This window comes from Caenorhabditis elegans, chromosome II, assembly GCF_000002985.6.
Source record: "Caenorhabditis elegans chromosome II".
NCBI classification, from domain to species: Eukaryota; Metazoa; Nematoda; class Chromadorea; order Rhabditida; family Rhabditidae; genus Caenorhabditis; species Caenorhabditis elegans.
In genome coordinates, this window is record NC_003280.10 from 3,855,326 (window position 1) to 3,873,458 (window position 18,133).

At 34.4% G+C, this 18,133-nt stretch overlaps 3 protein-coding genes and 2 pseudogenes across 5 annotated transcripts; 3 read left to right on the forward strand and 2 right to left on the reverse strand.

Moving 5' to 3' along the window:
• The first annotated feature begins 595 nt into the window (after nt 1-595).
• On the forward strand, nt 596-2,102 carry C49D10.7 (annotated as a pseudogene). The gene is made up of 6 exons: nt 596-720; nt 782-1,060; nt 1,165-1,304; nt 1,348-1,434; nt 1,484-1,685; nt 1,721-2,102. Coding segments are annotated over exons 1-6 (1,215 nt in total).
• A 714-nt stretch (nt 2,103-2,816) lies between these two features.
• Nucleotides 2,817-5,601, reverse strand: oac-11 (Acyl_transf_3 domain-containing protein; the record flags this gene model as incomplete). Its single annotated transcript, NM_062273.1, has 10 exons — nt 2,817-3,062; nt 3,260-3,470; nt 3,516-3,627; nt 3,677-3,803; nt 3,852-4,183; nt 4,233-4,399; nt 4,444-4,708; nt 4,761-4,899; nt 5,141-5,405; nt 5,477-5,601. 10 exons carry the CDS (start codon nt 5,599-5,601, stop codon nt 2,817-2,819), a joined length of 1,989 nt encoding a protein of 662 aa, NP_494674.1.
• A 2,157-nt stretch (nt 5,602-7,758) lies between these two features.
• Nucleotides 7,759-9,427, reverse strand: nhr-261 (Nuclear receptor domain-containing protein; the record flags this gene model as incomplete). Its single annotated transcript, NM_062274.6, has 9 exons — nt 7,759-7,920; nt 7,966-8,040; nt 8,107-8,308; nt 8,354-8,580; nt 8,700-8,839; nt 8,889-8,957; nt 9,002-9,067; nt 9,116-9,259; nt 9,412-9,427. 9 exons carry the CDS (start codon nt 9,425-9,427, stop codon nt 7,867-7,869), a joined length of 993 nt encoding a protein of 330 aa, NP_494675.3. The 3' UTR covers nt 7,759-7,866.
• Nucleotides 9,428-11,472: 2,045 nt separating this feature from the next.
• On the forward strand, nt 11,473-12,918 carry nhr-75 (annotated as a pseudogene). Its single transcript has 8 exons — nt 11,473-11,593; nt 11,661-11,804; nt 11,853-11,915; nt 11,959-12,152; nt 12,225-12,451; nt 12,498-12,699; nt 12,745-12,819; nt 12,865-12,918. Coding segments are annotated over exons 1-8 (1,080 nt in total).
• Nucleotides 12,919-14,575: 1,657 nt separating this feature from the next.
• On the forward strand, nt 14,576-17,738 carry oac-10 (Acyltransferase; the record flags this gene model as incomplete). Its single annotated transcript, NM_062277.4, has 12 exons — nt 14,576-14,682; nt 14,724-14,857; nt 14,906-15,033; nt 15,287-15,483; nt 15,535-15,787; nt 16,098-16,168; nt 16,219-16,316; nt 16,363-16,605; nt 16,679-16,912; nt 16,958-17,066; nt 17,127-17,387; nt 17,508-17,738. The coding sequence occupies 12 exons, from the start codon at nt 14,576-14,578 to the stop codon at nt 17,683-17,685; spliced, it is 2,013 nt and encodes a 670-aa protein (NP_494678.3). The 3' UTR covers nt 17,686-17,738.
• Nucleotides 17,739-18,133: the final 395 nt, after the last annotated feature.

Sequence of the window (18,133 nt, forward strand, 5' to 3'; positions counted from 1 at the left end):
CATATTCAGCACATTGGCAAATTCATTTCAATAATAGGTTATAAAGTTATTTTCGACTTCAAAACTAGATAAATAAAACTTTTCGAAACGTTCTTATTTATCAATATATAATTATATTGGAGCACAAAATTGACGTTGCCGTAGATTGCAATCTCCGTGAAATTTTAGGACAGAAGATTTTTTCCCATAAAACAGTGAGAAGCTAAAATCTCAATCATCATCCTCAAAAGTGCTACGTGGAAAATTGGATAAAATCTTGATCTTGAAGCTAGACTTAAAAAAAAAAGCTCTTAGAATTAAAAACTTCTAACAGTCGCGGAATAATAAGAACATTCAGCAAAAAGACCTTAAATTTTCTGGAAAAATATTTTTTAAATTGAATACTTAGACCAAAAAATCATCTTAAAACTGTTCAGAGTATTCTTTTATTCTTTTAATTTCATCCACCAAGAAAAATCTTATCTTCCAGGATATCTTTTATTTTCAAAAGTGAAAGAGGGCTGGGTAGAGAAAACTTTGATGTCAATCTATTAAACTTAATAGTTCAGGAGAGTGTGTTTTCTTTTCTTAGATTTGTAGATTCTGCTAATTCGTTATGGAAAAAGAAAAGTCATCGAAAAGATTGGACCTGCAAGGAATACGTGGAATCGCAATAATTGTAGTACTTGGATTTCACTTTTTCCCGGATACATTCCCAAATGGATATCTCGGAGTTGATCAGTAGGTTCAATAGTTGTTTTTTTCTGGATTCCCTGAAACTTTCTCACTTGCCACATTCCAGATTCTTCGTTCATCTAAATTCCTTATGACCATGCTGCTCAAAAGATCTGAAAATCAATCCGCTTTCTCTTTAACCGCTTTGTTTTATCTCAAAATGTTCAAGCAAATTCTTCCATTATATCTTCTATGTGTTTCGTGTGTTTCCATGTGTGTTTCCATGATTGCCTTATACAATATCTTCCCGGATACCGCTGTGGAAAGTAACAAGGACTCCGCCGTTCAAGCACTACTTTTTGTGTCAAATAGACCGGCTACAGAGCAAGAAGATTATTTTTAAATGGTACGTTCACTGTAGTCAACAACTTTCACAGTTTCCGCAGATTATCACTTGGACCACCCTTCACATTTTTCTTAATTTTAATGTTACAAATTTATGATTTTCAGCTCTCCGACGCAATAGACATTTTCACTCACACCTGGTCCTTGTCTGTGGAAATTCAATTCTACTTGCTTCATTCCATTCATATATTTAATTGCATCTAAGCTCTCGAGAAAGTTTCAGTGCTTCTACTTCGTCGTTTTAGGTTTGAACAATCTGAAATTCGATTTTAAACATCTCGATTTTAGGAATTTTCTCGTACTTATTTCACTACATATCTCAACCAACAGTTGCTTTTAATAGCGTTTTTGCCATAGTTTGGCAAATTTCAATAGGTAAGTTTAGAGTTTTTATTAAAGTAGTTTGTTTACTTTCAACTTTCAGGAATAATAGTTTATTTTCTATCTCATACGAATACTCATGTCCCGGGCAAAATATTAGAAAATGACCATGGAAAACGATTCAGGTTGTGAACCCTTTTATCCTAGCTTGGGAACTGCAAAATGCAAATCTAACTTCACTAGCTTCAAGGAGAGAATTCGGGATGAACAGCCTGACTATGCGTTTATAATCACAAAGTTCTAATGTTGGTGTCTAAATCTAAATCAGTAAACGTTTCAGACACATTTCAATTGGAGTGCCAAAAAACGCAACAAATTTCGATGACGACTCAATCTATCAGACGATGAAAACCCAAGTGCTAGCATTTATCTCCAATATAAAGTATAAGCTTTTCAAACTCAATACCAAGTATTCGAAGGGACAGTGTTTCACAAATTGCGTCGTTGGTTAAACGGGGAAAGGATACAGCTACCATTGATGTGGGGGAATTCTATTTATTTTATTTTAACTCTTTTTCACCGGTGTTTTACAACAATGACACTGAAACTTATCGATATTACGACGAAAAGGGATTCATATATTTGTCGTCTTTGAACCATTTAACACCCTACGGATTAGAGCATGTCAGACATGTTTGGACAGAAGTTTGTGCCAAGCTTTGATGGAGATAATTGTGAAGTTTAATAATTTGTTGTGTTAAAATAAATGCAAATAATTTTTTCAATCCCCTTTCCCTTCGCTCCTATAACTCCGCTCATCTTCTCATCGGATTTCTGTTACGATTAAATTTTCAAGTTTCAATTTGATTCTCTACCCCCGTTCTTAAGACATGCATGAACAAAGAAATCTTGAACAGGTTTTTCAGGTGATCCGTCCGTATTTGTGCTATCTAGACTTTTCTGGAACATCCTGGAAGAAAAGAGTGTGAAACAAGAATTCAGATAATGATCCGGGATGAATAAATCTTTTTAATGAGATGTTGGAAAAAATGGAGGGAAAAATGACAAAGTATAGCCACTCAGGTAGACATTGATATTCGGAATGTCTCTATTGGGAAAGTTTGGGAAACCCCAAACGCTGGACGTACCACTTAGCCTTGCACTGATGTTTCGCATTTGATCTCTCACAGGTGGGAACATGAAATTTGCGTGTAACTGGTCTGTATTTCGAAAAACCAAGGATACAGGCACATAACATGCCTGTGTTCCAAATCACAGGTGTTTTACAGTTGCTCACCTGCGACAGACCAAACATGAACCACCAATGCTAGAAAACCACACGGCCGTTGAAAATTCATGCTATCCGAAAGACTGAACGATAGAGAAAAACTATTTATTTCACAACAGAAAAAATGTCTAAAAAACCATTTCAAAAATTATCCAAGATTTGAGCAAATCCGTGTCCAGATGTGCCGAATCCGTTCAACTCCGTACGGTGAGAGGTGATTGCCGAACGTCATGTAAGAAAACCCATTCCTGTCGAAATATCGGAAAGTTCCACTGGAGTGATTGTAAAACTCTGGAGCATAATCAACGAGAACACATTTTCCGTTGCAGTCTTCCACGAGTTGTGCATGTCGTTTTCTTGCCAACTCGTAGCCCTTTGTGTCCACCAAGGCGTTCTGGAATAATTTGAAGTTTTCTGGTTCAATATTTTCACACTGGTTCAATATTTTCACACTTTTCATTATAATTCATATCCGCAAATTAATCCAGTTCATACGTGACAAGTACGAACTGCATGTCCTAGTTTTGAATGGTTCACGTCACATTTCAATCAATGTTGGCAAAGCAGCTTCTAAAGATTGAGTAAACTCACATCAATACTTTTTGGGCTGCTACCTTCTTTCATCATCGTTGCCACTCTCGATGCGACACCTACTTGAACCCTTGGAATTGCATCAAGAATGTAAAGCTTATGTTTGATATTCGAGACAAATTTAAACATCTGAGCTTTCATAATTTGATAAATAGGATCTTCATCGAAACTTTCCGGTTCCTGAGATAACGGGTCTCCAATTGTCATGTGTCTGAAATTTATCTAATTAACATGAAAGTGGAACAAGTTTTTTCACCGTGTGAAAATAAATCCATAATCCGGTTGTTCGTCGGCCAGATGCTCCGCAAATTGCGTAAAATTGTCCATACATTCTGGCTTTTTCATGCTAGGATATAGAGCTTCACAGCCTGAAAGTCGAATTTAAAGTTTACAACTTTTCAGAAAAATTTCACTAACCAAATGCGGCGCCTTGTAAGATGCTTTTCGCATTTCCTCCACATTCTTCATAGAACATTTTAGCGTGATTTGCGGTCCAGCTATTCCCAATTATAGCCATCTTGTATAGACCGGTTTTAGAAAGACCCTAAACTTCATAAGGTGTGGTTTTTTTTTCAACCAAAAAAATTCATACCGAATGTCGACACCACATATTCTGATTGGAACTTGAGTCAAAAATACACGTGGGAGAATCCAAGTTACTGTGATCATTGATACTCCATCTATAGTTGAGCTTCAATGCATCATCAATAGTCATTTCGCTGGAGACAAAATCCGGATCGGAGTTGTTCCTATGACCTGATTGCACATACATTGCATCCTTATCAATGATGATTAAGTTTAGACTAAATAAAATGGAGATCAGTGCGACCATTTGAGCATTTGGAAGTTTTAGGTACCACTTCTCGAAAGTTTCAAATGTGATTACAGCAAGAATACAAGACGCAACCAGAGCACTGATTAGTACTGAATTTGATATTTCAAGGTGAGTTGAACTTAAAATTTTCCTACTCACAGTATGAATCTCCATCACACGTCAGCTTCCAATATGCATAAATTGGCCAATGGATTAGATAAAGGGAGTATGATATATCTCCAATATAAGTCAATCCTTTTACCGATAACAATACATTGTTGGAAGAAACAAGCATTAGTAGGCCAGTACCAAGTGTGATTAGGGGTCTGAAAGGCTAAAAATTATTTTTAAAAAAGTAAACTGGGATCACCTAAAAATATAAGATGATAGCAAAAAGGGGAACATGGTTATGATGAGAAGAAATATCAATGCTGTATTGCACATAAATCTCTGACGTCTTTCTTCTCCAGGCGTGTAGTCCTCTTGGAAAATTTTCAAACTTTTAGTAGTGATCTTTTTGTCGTGTCCCATCCGATAGACGATCATGCCTATCAAAAACTGCCAGACCCTTGCAAACATGTTATTGAACGCCACAGTCGGGGGAGATGAGTAGTAAAATACGAGAGAGGAGAGACCTTTAAAAATTGATTTTTTTTTTCGCGTTTGAACATGAATTTGATTAAAAACCTAAAATTCCATAATACACATTGTGAAACTTCTTTGCTATTTTAGTTCCAAAAATGTAGATGAATGGAACCAAGAAGTAAAACTGAATCTCCAATGATAACGACCAGGTGTGAGTGAAGATGTCGACGGCGGAGAAAAGCTGAAAATATGCGCTTTTGGTTTTTTAAAAATATTTTTATTATTATTTTTGAATTGCGTAAATTTTTCAATTTTTCTTGTTGACAAAAGTTTCAACTTCACTCTGTGAAAAGTTCATGCAGCTGACATTTCCCGGGTTCAATATTTCAAGAGAAGTTTAGACTATTTTAAAACCGATTTATCAGACGGCCTTTATTCTGACACTGATTATAAGCTTCAAGCCTAATATTCTGCATACTTACCATTTGAAAATAATCCTCCTGTGCAGTTTTAGGTCTGTTCGACACAAATAGTAGTGCACCCATCGCCGACTTTTTGTTACTTTCAACAGTGGTCTCAGGGAAGAAATTATACAGAGCAACCATAGAAAGCAAGATGACAAGCAGATAAAGTGGAAGGATTCGCTTGAATCTTTTGACGTAAAATGTACTGACTAGAGAAATTAATGACTGATTTTCAGCACGTTTGAGCAGCATGCACATTAGAAATCCGGATAGAACAAAGAATCTGGAATATGGCAAGTTGGTAAGTGCAGGGAAATCTGATTTCCAAAGAAAAATCCAGAAAAATAAACCTACTGATCAACTCCGAGATATCCATTTGGAAATGCATCCGGGAAAAAGTGGAAGCCAAGTACTACAATTATAGCGATACCACGTATTCCTTGCAAGTCCGATCTTTTTGGTGACTTTTCTTTTTCCATAACGAATTAGCAAAATCTAGAATGCCTTGAAAATGAAGCACACTCTCCTGAAATATGAAGCTTAATAGATTGCCATCGAATTTCTCTACCCAACCCTCTTCCACTCTTGAAATGAAATAGATTCTGGAAGATAAGAATTTTCATGGTGGAGGGAATTTTTTAAAACGGAAAAAAAACTAGAACTGGTCAAACTGAACAGTTTTCAAATGATTTTTTAATCTTTTTTTTTTTGAATAATATTTTTTTAGGAGAAGCCTGATAGCTTGACTTCTTCAAAAGAAAAATTTCAAATTGCTTCCAAAATATTTGCCCATCCTGTTTTATAAAAGAATGCCCCGAACAGATAGTTCGAGCGCAGAAGTATCATTCTTATTGGCAACTTTCACACTATTTTATTGATGAGAATGTGAAGTTTTGTTTGGTAGAAATAATTGTGTTCAGCAAATTCCTACTTTTTCCTGTATTTTAGCAGTGTTTTCTGAAATTATAGAACCTCTTTCAATTCTCGTGTGCAGAGAGGAACACCATGTGGCTTGAACTAATTCGCGATTTCTTTGTCACTGTTCAAAATGACATTAGACGGGTCTATCATTTAGATCTCTAATTCTTTGAAAAATCTCGGCCGGTATAAGGCAGTGTGTGTCATTCCGCGACTATTGATTAATATCTGCGCTTTATGGACTTTTAAAAAGTATATTTTTGCACATATAAAAATGCTTGGGGGACCTAAATAATTTGATATAAAAAATTATAACAAAATTTCGCATTTCAAATGCCGATAAACTTGTGTATTAAAACTTGAAATGAAAATCAAATCAAGCTATTAAGTTAACAATATAATCACAGCCTTAATACTTTTTCTTACTCCAAAAAAGTTGTTCGATCAAATTAAATTTTCCCAGTCATAATAACCTTCCAACATCAACATCTATATAATGTAATCAAATCATGATAAATTGCCTGAAAATTTGCAAAACTCTTCATTTCAAATACCAATAAAAGTTTTATTCATGTATATTTTCAATATAAAATTAAATCATTATGCTAATTATTTTAAAAGTTTTGTCGCAAAATTCATTACAAATTTCTGATTGAAAAGAGTTTGGAGTTTGTTCGGAACACATTTTTTTTGAGCGAATTACTACTTTTTCTTCTGTATTTCAGCAGTGTTTTAAGAAGCTATACTCCTTCATCAATACTCGGGTGCAGAGAGAAACACCATGTGGCTTGAACTAATTCGCGATTTCTTTGTCACTTCTCAAAAGGACAGTAGAAAGATCTATCGTTTAGATCTCTGATTTTTTGAAAACTCTCGGTCGGAATGAGGCAGTGTGTGTCATTCCGCGACCACTGATTGACATCTGCGCTTTGTGGACTTTCAATAAAATATATTTTTGCTTGAAGAAGTCCGATAGCCAAAAATGAGTATTTTATTTCACCAAGCAAGATAAGGGACATTATAGAAAAAATAAATATCTCTGCAATCATCGTTTCTGCGATGCTTATATGCAGCAAAATAGATGGAAACATTATGCAAAACTGATAGAATATTTTTGAACGATGTATAAAACCTAATTTAAAAATGAATGAGACTGATTTCATAGCCACAATGACTGAAAATAGGAAGACTCTTCCATTTTCGTGCACATGTAAGTTGCAGGTAAGCTTATGGTCTGTTGTCACGTGACGCCTAAGTTTTAATTGCCGAAAATAAATTCACAAAGATTCATTTACTAGTTTTATGACAGATAAAACCTATCTAGTTCACAAAGAACCCATTTTCAGAATTTAGATAATTTTCACTTTTTTGAATTTTTGAAAATTTCCCGAAATTTTTTTAAATTTTGCTCTTTAAAACAATTCTTCCAATAATAGTTATGTTTTGATCATTTTCATATTATAGTGAATTTTCAACTCAAACGAATAACTTTGAAACAAGTTGTTGTCAAACAACTAAAATTGGATAGAATTATGGCCGGCACTGTATATGAAAATGTTTGGGCGACGTAAATAATTTGATCTCTTTGACTGAAAAAATCCGGGAGCCGAAAATGAGTATTTTATTTCAACAAGCAGGATGAGTGATATTTTAGAAAAAATAAATGTTCTTTTAAACGAAATGTCGCTTTTCAAACGCCAATAAACTTGTTCATCTTGGAGTCGAATTTGAATCACGCTATTAAATTATATGTATAACAATATAATCACAGCCTTAAAACGTTTTCTTACTTCAAAAAAGTTGATTATCAAATTAAAATTTCCCAGTCATAATGACCTTCCAACATCTTGGTATAGTCGAATCAAATCATGATAAATTGTCTGAAATCTTTATAATTTAGTTGAAAATCAATTCCAAAAACTCACAGAAACGGTGGCAATTTGCAATGTAATATCTCCGATTCGAATGGCGATTTCCATGTCGCTCAGTTTCAGTTGGTTCTGAAATATTCAGAGTTAGGTTTTATTAAATATTGTTGTTTCAAGAAATATCAGAAAAACATTCACCTTATAGTACATTCTCAATGCAAAAGAAACTGCCATGTAATGGCTTTGTGCAACAATTCTCATGATTCGTGACGTTTTATGAAATTTTATATTCCAGATGCAAAACGATTTGAATGCTGCGAATTCATAAATGTTCAGTTTCAAATGAATAAGTGCAGTTCCAAGAGTTGATTTAACTTGATTAATGAATTTCATTACTTTTCTGCAATTGAAATCTTCTACATTGAATTATTGATTGAAAACTTACTTGTCAGTTCTAGAAATTTCCTTGTTGTGAGAATGGGACATTAGTGAGTACTCACGAAGAGAATCAATCCAAACATTTGAAAATTCAAAGTATCGTAGAAATACTTGAATATCTTCTTTTTCCAATAAGTTTATCCCGGGGCATTGAAAACATGATTCCATTGCTGAGCCGGTGTGATGAGCAGAAATGATTAAAAGATCATTGATTGATTCTGCATTGAGAATGTTCTGGAAAACAGATTTTTTTAATTTTCAGCGAAATTCTGGTATATTTTATGTATTTTTTTAATTTGAACTGGCAGAATGATTTCCCTAATTTTTAAAGTTCTAAGAAAATTGATTCATACCTTTGAACAATTCCTCTTTTTCTGTGACAATGATTTCTCAACTTCTTTCACATAAAATTGTAGAATTTCATCGTTTTGAAGATTTAAAACTTTACTGAATCCATGCATTGCATAGTTTATGTTAGACGACGTCTCGGATTCTTTAAATTTTCAGTTATCAAACTCATCACAACACTACTCAAAACTAACTTTGAAATGTTTCGTTTCGATCTACTTCTTGTATTACTTGTTGTTTGGGAGCTTTGATTTTCCTTGTGTCTAAAAAATATAAGTTTCAGCCTGACGTGATAGAAAAAACTCACAAAATTTGTTCATTCCTGCTCTGATACAGCTATCGTATCGACATGATCGACAAGTAATTTTCTTTGCTGAAACTAGAGCAACATTACTATTATCCTGAAATTCATAGCTCTCACCACAAGAAATAACACATTTATTATTTGCAATACATCTGAATTTGTCTACAGTAGTTCTACCAAAGAAGGATGCACAGGCAGTGCAAACAATTGCTCCAAAATGGGAACTCGTTGTTTCAGGGTCGTTACAGATTCTACATGGACCTGAAAACCCTATAGGTTATTTACAAGACACCATCCAATCACAGTCTTTGGACACGCCCCCAGCAGAGGCCGACACCTCGCGGGTTTGTGCTGGCCCTGCTAACTTTTTGACATCAGTGAGCAGCGGGTTAAGGTGAAGAAAATGAACGCACCGTTTTTTCTATCCATCTTATTATTGAATAAATGAAATATCTCGACGAATACCCGATGCTCCACTCGAATTTCTTAAAGGACATCCTTATCTTTCTCATCTAAAGGTGCGGGGCCAAAAGGCGGGGGGTCACGAGAAGTGTTGTTTCTTGATGTTTTAAATTCATGAATTTACTTTGATCATCACTTATGTATTCAAAAATGTATTATATCCGACTGAGCAGTGGTGCTTATCAACTAAAAAAACTTAATAATATTTTTTATAACACAACACTCACATCCCATAAAACTCTCAGTAGGTCTGAAATTAACGAAATAAAAAATGAGATAAAAGACGCACTGACCTCCCGAGCAAACACTTTTTTCCAAAAATGACCAATGGATCAACAGGCAGTAAATTTTTCGGCGAAAACTATACAATAAGCATCAAGTCGCCATTTGGCCGTATCTTCTTGCCCAAGCTTGGCTCAAAAGTATTGACTTGAATCAGAAGTTGGCTAAAGTTAGGCGAAAGTAGAGCAAGACTTTGGGAAAACTTGGAATCAGACTGCCCCAAAGTTTCACAAACTCTTGCCAAACTTCTACTCAAGTTTGAAATGAAACAAGTCCTAATTTTTTTTAATGTTCACTTTTTATTTCAAAATTGCCACCGGCTTGAAATGTCAACATTCTTCAATAGTCCTCTAGATTTTTTTGGATGTAATTTTTGGTGACTTTTTTTGGAATAGATGTTTCAAATCGACTTCTTTTGAGGATGAGTACTATGTTGAAAAAGTTTCGTGCAAGGAACCATGTTTTCATTTCGTTTTGGAAACCATAATGTTTTCCTATCCCTAAAACCTTTGAAATCATCCTTCAGATCAATATAACGAGCTTGTCTGGAAAGAAAGTCAGCACATCCTCCGTTACCTCTCCATATATAATCTACACCCTCAATGCTACCTTCTAAGTTTTTTTTTCTTGACCAAAACAAAGGTTTCGATGGCACCTTTCCTCAGCAGTGTACTAAATAATTATTATTGCAATGTTTGATTCACTATTTTTGGAACGGATGCATGCATATACAGGAAAAATAGCTTGGAACTCACTGTATCTACACCTCGAAGATCCGAAAATAGATTTAAAGTTTTTCGGTCCTTCTATAGACCTTTAGAGAAGTATCTTATTTTCGGATCTTTTCCGCAAAAATTCGTTGACGGCTACCTTGATCTTTTCATTTTCTCATGTTTAGAAAATTGAGAAGATTCCAAGTCAAGTTTTTAAGTTTTGCACACTTTTGTGAAAAAATCCAATTGTTTCGATGTTGTGGAAAATAAAAAATGTACAACCGGATAGCACAGATAAATGCAATTTCAAATCTAAAAATTTGATGTTTTTCGAAAAAAATTATTTGCAAAATTTTGAGAAAAGAATTCAATACGTTGCTCTTTTTCTCTCAATTTTTAAAATATCAGAGTTCAAAATTACAGTTATAAACGTTTTTGGTGTGCTGAATCCGATAACATTATTAACTTTTTTTTAAAAACGTTCGGAACGTACTTAACCACTCAAATGGAGAGGGGGGTACAGCAGTTGGGTGTATTATTGTAGATTAAAGTGAAGATAGTACTCATCTGCGTGATGTTTGTGAGACTAGCGATGATTTTGCAGGTTTTTTTTTCGAAAACTCTCAAATTTATGGAAGTAAAATTACAGGCAACCAAAAAAAGTATTTGTAAGGCATACAAGACAAACCCGACAGGTAATAAAAACTTCTTTAATGCTACATTTTCCAAATATCAAGCAGAAACTTCTTCTAGGTAGGGGACCTGAATGGCATGATTTCTTTCTGATGGGACGTTCTGGAATTTCTCAAAAGAATGTTATGTCGGTTGGAAGCTTTGAAAACATGGTCTGTTTTCGCCTAAAAACGCAAAGTTTTCCGATTTGGCACAGTCAAAATTTGCGGAGGTAAGTTTTCATCTTTCATGAATCCCTTCCATACTTTAAAATTTTTATAATGAGGCAATGAATACTCAGTCTTCTAATATATTGGGCTACATATTCCCGAACGAAGAGACGCGATGGATACTCTTGATGAACCCCTAGATAAAAGTTTTCATGTAATTTTAGGGGTGGGAAGTGAGTCGACAAACTTAACATCATTCTCAATTTACGCTACAATGATGATGAACGAATCTTATGGTGAGTATTCTTATTCAATGTATACATTTCTCCCGAAACTCGAGTTAAATAAATTTAAAAAATGCAGTTCCATGTCTGGTTTGCAATGATGTCAAAAACACTAGCATGCACTTTGGAGTCAATTCTTGTGCTGCGTGTGCTGCATTTTTCCGAAGGACTACAGAAAATCAATATGCATGTAGTCGAAACAATAACTGTGCAACTTCCTATGGTAAGATTCTAAATTCTGACATTCTAGAAATGGTTAGTTTTATTTCAGAACGAAAGATTCTCTGTCGCGCGTGCCGGTACACCAATTGTCTGGAAGCAGGAATGAGCAGAGGTATGTATTAAACTTCAAGGCTCTATAATCATGGATATTTAAGGAAACGAAGCATCAAGGCAAAGAAATATTCCGTCAAGTGAATCTTCAAATTATTCATCATCTTCATGATCAGATTCTCCACAGACGTACTCTGGATATAGCAAAATTCTGAAGACTCATCATGAAGATCTGCTGCAATTTTATCTGGAAGAAGTTGAGAAGACAATGAGTCAAAAAAGGAGAAATGTGTCAAAGGTTGGTCAATTTCCGACCAATAAGCAATTTGAACTCCCGCTGAGTATTCAAGCCAAAATTTGAATATTTCAGAACGTTCTCCTTGCAAAATCATTCAATGAGCTGATGATAATAACTGCTCATGAACACGGTTCTGCAATGGAAGCATGTATTGACTGTCCGGGGGTAGATCACTTGGAACAGGAAGATCTCAAGGTTTTACTGAAATATTTTCAATTCGCCAATGTATGGATTGACTCTGTTCGTGCTTATTCGGTCTCGGATATAGATTGTTTTAAAGAAGTTCCAGGACGAGATGAGTGCGTATTTCAGTTTAATGATTAAAATATAGAGTTCTTGTTCCAGCAGACTAACTGAATTCCTCCAACAAGTCAAGTCAACTCTGGGCTCCGCATTCGCTGAGTTGAAGCTGAATACCTTCGAGTATGCAGCGCTCAAAGCCTTCTGCATTTGGAAACTGGGATTTTTCACAACATCTCGGACAATGAAAACTATAGCCGAGGATCATTATGATGGAGTCAGTTCTGCATTAAGAAATTACTATAAAGTAAGAATTTTGGAATGAAATTAATTTTCATTGAATTATTCTCAGAATCAACTTAAAATGGACGATTCTGATATAGCAATTCGCCTTGGGAATATAACATTGCAAATTGTAACAGTGACGGTATTAAATTTATTTTCAATTCAGTTTTATACTTAAATTTTTCAGAACATCTATCACGACTTGGTTTGCTTGCATTTGAAGGTTGGCATGCCCATTTAAGCCTGCCTAATATATTATGTACCTTAATGAATTGTTTTTACGTTTACTTTCTGTGAGCACTGTCTATTATCGTTATTGAGCTGAGAACTCTAATCTCATTTGCGCTTGAGTTGAAACTCGTGGCATTGAGTACCCTTCAAGCCGACAATATATTTTAGGCAAAATAAAGTACGTCAAGAAATGAATATACATCGTACTACTTTTATTCAAACATAAGCGGTGTTGCAGTGTTCACGAAATGATAGTTCAGGTGCAAAAGTAGCATTCTTATAGGAAAACTAAAATTTAATAGAATATAAGTTTTCTCTTGGAACCTTTAATTAAAGGTGGGGTACCGAAATTTGAGACTTTGCGTTTTTAGACCCAAAATAGTCCAAAACTACCGAATTTCGTAATGAGACGTTCTGAAAATTTTTCAAAAAAAAGTTATGGCCTCTCAAAGTTTTGGAAAAAACGGCCTATTTTTAGCTAAAATCTCAAATTTTGGCAACTTATCGGTGTCGCAGTGATTGGAACTTAATTTTTATTTGATTAACATTCTTTAATGCATGTTTTGGCATTTTATTACGTGTTGTTTCGTTTATTGAGACGCTTTTTGGGCCAATGGGGACGCAAATATGACACAAATATGACACGAGCTAATTTCTGTTTTTTTTTTTGATTTGCAGCAGTGTTTTCTGAAGATATGATTTTTTTTCAATGTTTGGGCGTAAAGAGAAACACCGGGTAGCTCGAAGTAATTCGCCATTTCTATGTTACGTCTCAGAAGAACAGTAAATGGGTATATCGTTGAGATCTCTAATTTTTTGAAAATCTCGGTCGGTATAAGGCAGTGTGTCTTTCTGCAACTAATGATTAACATCTGCGCTACGTAGATTAAAAAAAAAAGTATATCGTGTTACTTAAAAACACTAAAAATAAATTATTTGCAAAAGTACGCATTTCAAATGCCGATTAACCAACCGCAAAACTCTGTAAATGGCGTGAGGCGCGTACACCTGGGGGCCTTTTTCGAAAAAATCTTAAATATTTTTTATCGAAAATTTTCAGTCAAATTTTTTTCGGAATTTTTTTCGAACACCTTTTCTGAAAAATGATTGAATTGCCCCAAACTTAACACTTACCGTTACATTAGAAAACATAATATACATTTTTTCAGTACTTTCCCAGAAACCTTTTCCAGAAGAATTTTTCCTGTAGACCGTCTAGATTTTCATCAAGAAAATACTGAAAACATGTTGAAATTGTGTGCAAGACGGTCAATTCAGACGCTGAAGACGCTGAGAAGAATAGTCTTCGCAACAATTTAGGTTTTTTTAAACGTCATAAATTGTTCTCATGGTCACAGGATGTCATAGAAGCAACATCAAACTAGGAAAACTTTTTAATTTTCAAATTGTTTTTTTTTGCTGGAAAAAAACCCTGAAGCATTTTCAGAACGACTACAGACATGCTTTTTTTTATATTTCCATGTCAGAGAAGAAAATATTGCTTCTCATTCTGCGATCTATCACAATTTTTCGGCCCACTACCGGATCCTGAAGCTATCTCTCGACGCAATCAATGAGAGATGGGAACAACTTTTTGCGTATTAAAGTGAAGTCTTATGTAGAATCTTTTGCAATTTTGGGCAGTGTTCAAATTCTTGAAATTAATCATGAAGCGAGATGATTTGCAAGGAGTTCGAGGACTCGCAATCGGAGCAGTTGTAGCATTTCACTTTTTCCCAGAAAGCTTTCCAAATGGATATATTGGAGTTGACATGTAAGTTTAAGATTTTATACTTTCCTACAAGTGTTTTACAGATTTTTTGTGTTGTCCGGCTTCCTTATGGCAATGATAATTGGCACAAAACCAATCACTTGCGATTCAGTGTATCAATTTTATTTTCGTAGGTCAAAACGAATTTTGCCTCTATATTTATTCATAGTTTTTGTTGGTCAGTTGAAACCTTGCATAAGCTTTTAAAGCTATTTTATATTTTTAGGTGTTATCCTAGTTTTCGTTCTTTTCCCGAAAACTTTTCTCTCGATGAACATGGATTCCGCGTGGAGCTCGATATTTTTGTACCATAACATGGCACAGCATTCGGACAATAACATGTATTTTAAGATGGTATAGTGCTTTGTTGTTTTCATTTGAAGCTTTAGAGCCGAAAATACTAAATTTCTAAATAAGACTTTTCAATAATTTTGAAAAATTCTTTATTTCAAAAACCACCGCTTTCAAGAAATCTGAAGACTTTTGCAACCCTTAGTTTTCCTCACTTTTTGACTCGAAATGAAACAATTTCCAAAAGTTACATTGATTTCATTCAAAACTCTGCGGTGAAGTTGAAACACTCTTTGTAATTCCAAAAAAATTTAAGCTAAATCAAGCAGAAGACATCTTCACACACACCTGGTCATTGTGTGTCGAGATGCAGTTTTACATTCTTGCGCCTGCAATATTTTTTGTATTTTCACAATGCACAACTGGAACATCCCTTGCTTTGTATCACATAATATTCATTTTCACATCCCTCGGAACCTATTTATTTTCCTCCGATCAAATTGCGTTTAACAGGTTTTTCTTTTAAAGTCCCACAATTGAAAACTCTCCCTTGTGTTTTTTCAGTGTATTTTGCCGAGTATGGCAATTTTTAATTGGTTCCGCGGTATTCTTCTATTCCCAAAAAAAATGTGAACAAAGCTGTTCGGTAAATTCGATCGAATATTCAAAATTGCCAGAAAACGAGATGGAAGAACAAATACCACAAGAAAACAAAAGTTATCTAAACCGATATAGCATTGTTTTATTCATTGCTCTTCTAACTATTGTGTGCATGGTATTTTCACCGTGGCCATTTCCCGGGGACATTTTGAGAGTGGTAAGAAAGTTAAAAGTGGAGAAGCTATAGCGCCAGTGGGGATTTTGTCTAAATACACTTATAGGGATCCAAAACGACCGAATGTCATAATAAAATCGTACAAATTTTTTTTATTTTTCACTATTTGCCAAAATTTTTAGCTTTTGAAATTTTGAGGAAATCCACCTTTAAACTCCACCTTCAAACACAAAGGTATCTGCATTCTGTTCTACCAAAAAATTCAAATTCTCTGTGTTTTTGGGGGAAAGTTTGAACTAGAAGTACTTTTTTTTGCTGAAAAATTCAAATTTTCTGAGAAAAAATTTTTCAGACGAGTACAATTGTAACAGGAGTGCTCATTTTATCTGGAGCACAAAGTGACAAAAATCCTTTGAGAACTGGGTTAGTTTAAATGAAAGTAGTTAAAAACTCCACTTTACTTACTTATTCAGTGCATTAGTGTACCTTGGAGACGTTTCGTATAGTTTATATCTCATTCATTGGCCAGTTTTCGTGTATGTGAAGCATTACTACGGAGAACAATTTTTAGGTAAGCAATGTCTGAACAATCACCTCGAGTTTTTTTTAAACTTCAGTATATTTTCTGGCGATTATTTTCTCTACTCTCCTTGCAATCATAATGTCGGAAACCTACGAGAAATGGTACCTAAGCATAGGAAAGTTCGAAATTCTGTCTCTTATTGGTATTTTGTACATGCTGGTTATTGCGATTGTTGTCAATATCAAGGGAATTTCTACTTTTGTGGAAAGGGTCAGATTCGGAGAGGAAGACACAATGGTGTCCAACTTTACAACCAATTTTGGCAACATAACAATAAGCGAGTTTTCCTTTATTTCCGTTAAAATTTTTCTCAGAAAAATTGAATTTCCCGCTTACCAGTAAAATTTCAGAACAAGCTATTGCGTTAAATAGAAAATGGGCTAGAGACGAATACAAGTACCTTATCATACCGAATTGCTACCCAAATGTTTCTGAGCATGGACTATGTGAATTTGAGAAATATCAACTGACAGGAAATATGAGTGTGTTTATAGTTGGTAACAGTTTAGCAGCGAATCTAGGCTCACTTGTTTATTCGACGTTCAAAAACCATGCCAAGTCAATGTTCAAGTACAGTAATTCATGTAAGTAGACATTTTTCATGTCTCTCATATAGTTTCCTACTGCAGTTTGTGAAGTTTTGACCATTGCCAATGAGGATCTATGTCGTAAATCGATTAAAGCATACGAGGATGAAGTTTCAAAAAAACAGCCGGATGTATTATTTATTATTGATAAGTAAGTTTTAGAAATGTTTTGAGAAATTGGAAGAAAATTTGACAAAAATTATTCTTTTAGGCACTCTAAATTGTTAAGCCCACTGACGATTCCTATTGAAAATGATCAAATTTTCAAAGAAGCCTTGGCAACCCTGAAGAAATATGAAAAAATTGTGAAAAAAAAGATTTATATGGTAGTATCTTATGTGCCCCCACTGGACTATAAACTAACGAAACTTGCAAACTATTTGGATGATGGGAAAAATGTCACCCAAAATGTTTTTACTACTAATTTCATTTATCTCAATGGACTGAAAAGACAGGGAGAACTCGTGAAAAGGTAATTTTGAAATTTCGATCGTTTTCAAAAAGTTGAAATAATGGAAAAACTGAAAAATAGAAGAAAAAATTAGAGAAAAAAGATACAAAAAAGAATGAAAAGATATACAATTGTTTGCAGATGCTCAAAATGCCAACTCATTTATATTTCGGATGTCTTATACAATGGAAACAAAACAAAAAATTTTGATGATACAACCAAACTTGGGTATTACTTCGATGGATTTCATATTACTCCATTTGCTCGTAACCTCATTAAACCTGTGTTTCAAAAACTTTCAGATTCATTTATAGATTGATAAAAAATTTGTATCCTTAGAAGTGGAGTTTTCCGTCTTCAAATAAAAGTACTAGGAGCAGAAATTTTTTCATAAACTATGTTTTCTGTCCGACTTTTTGGCGTTATCAATATTTTTTTGAATAACTTTTTCTTTCCAACCAAAATGTTTTTTCAGAATATTTGGATTTACCGCCAACGAAATGACGTTTTAATTGTGACGTCACAATAAAAGCAGACAGAAAATTTGACTGTTTTATATAAAAGTAATGATGAATGAACAATTAATTTGATTTTATTAATTAGGGTCAGATTATTAAAATAGAAAAAAACAACAACATAAAATTAAGGTTTTAGAGTTTCCTGCTCTTTTGCTGAGCTCTAACGCCGTCGATATTTTCTCCGCCGACAGCCACGCGAATCACCAACTCCTCGAGCTCACTTGTGGTTAGTTTATTGGGGTTCATTGA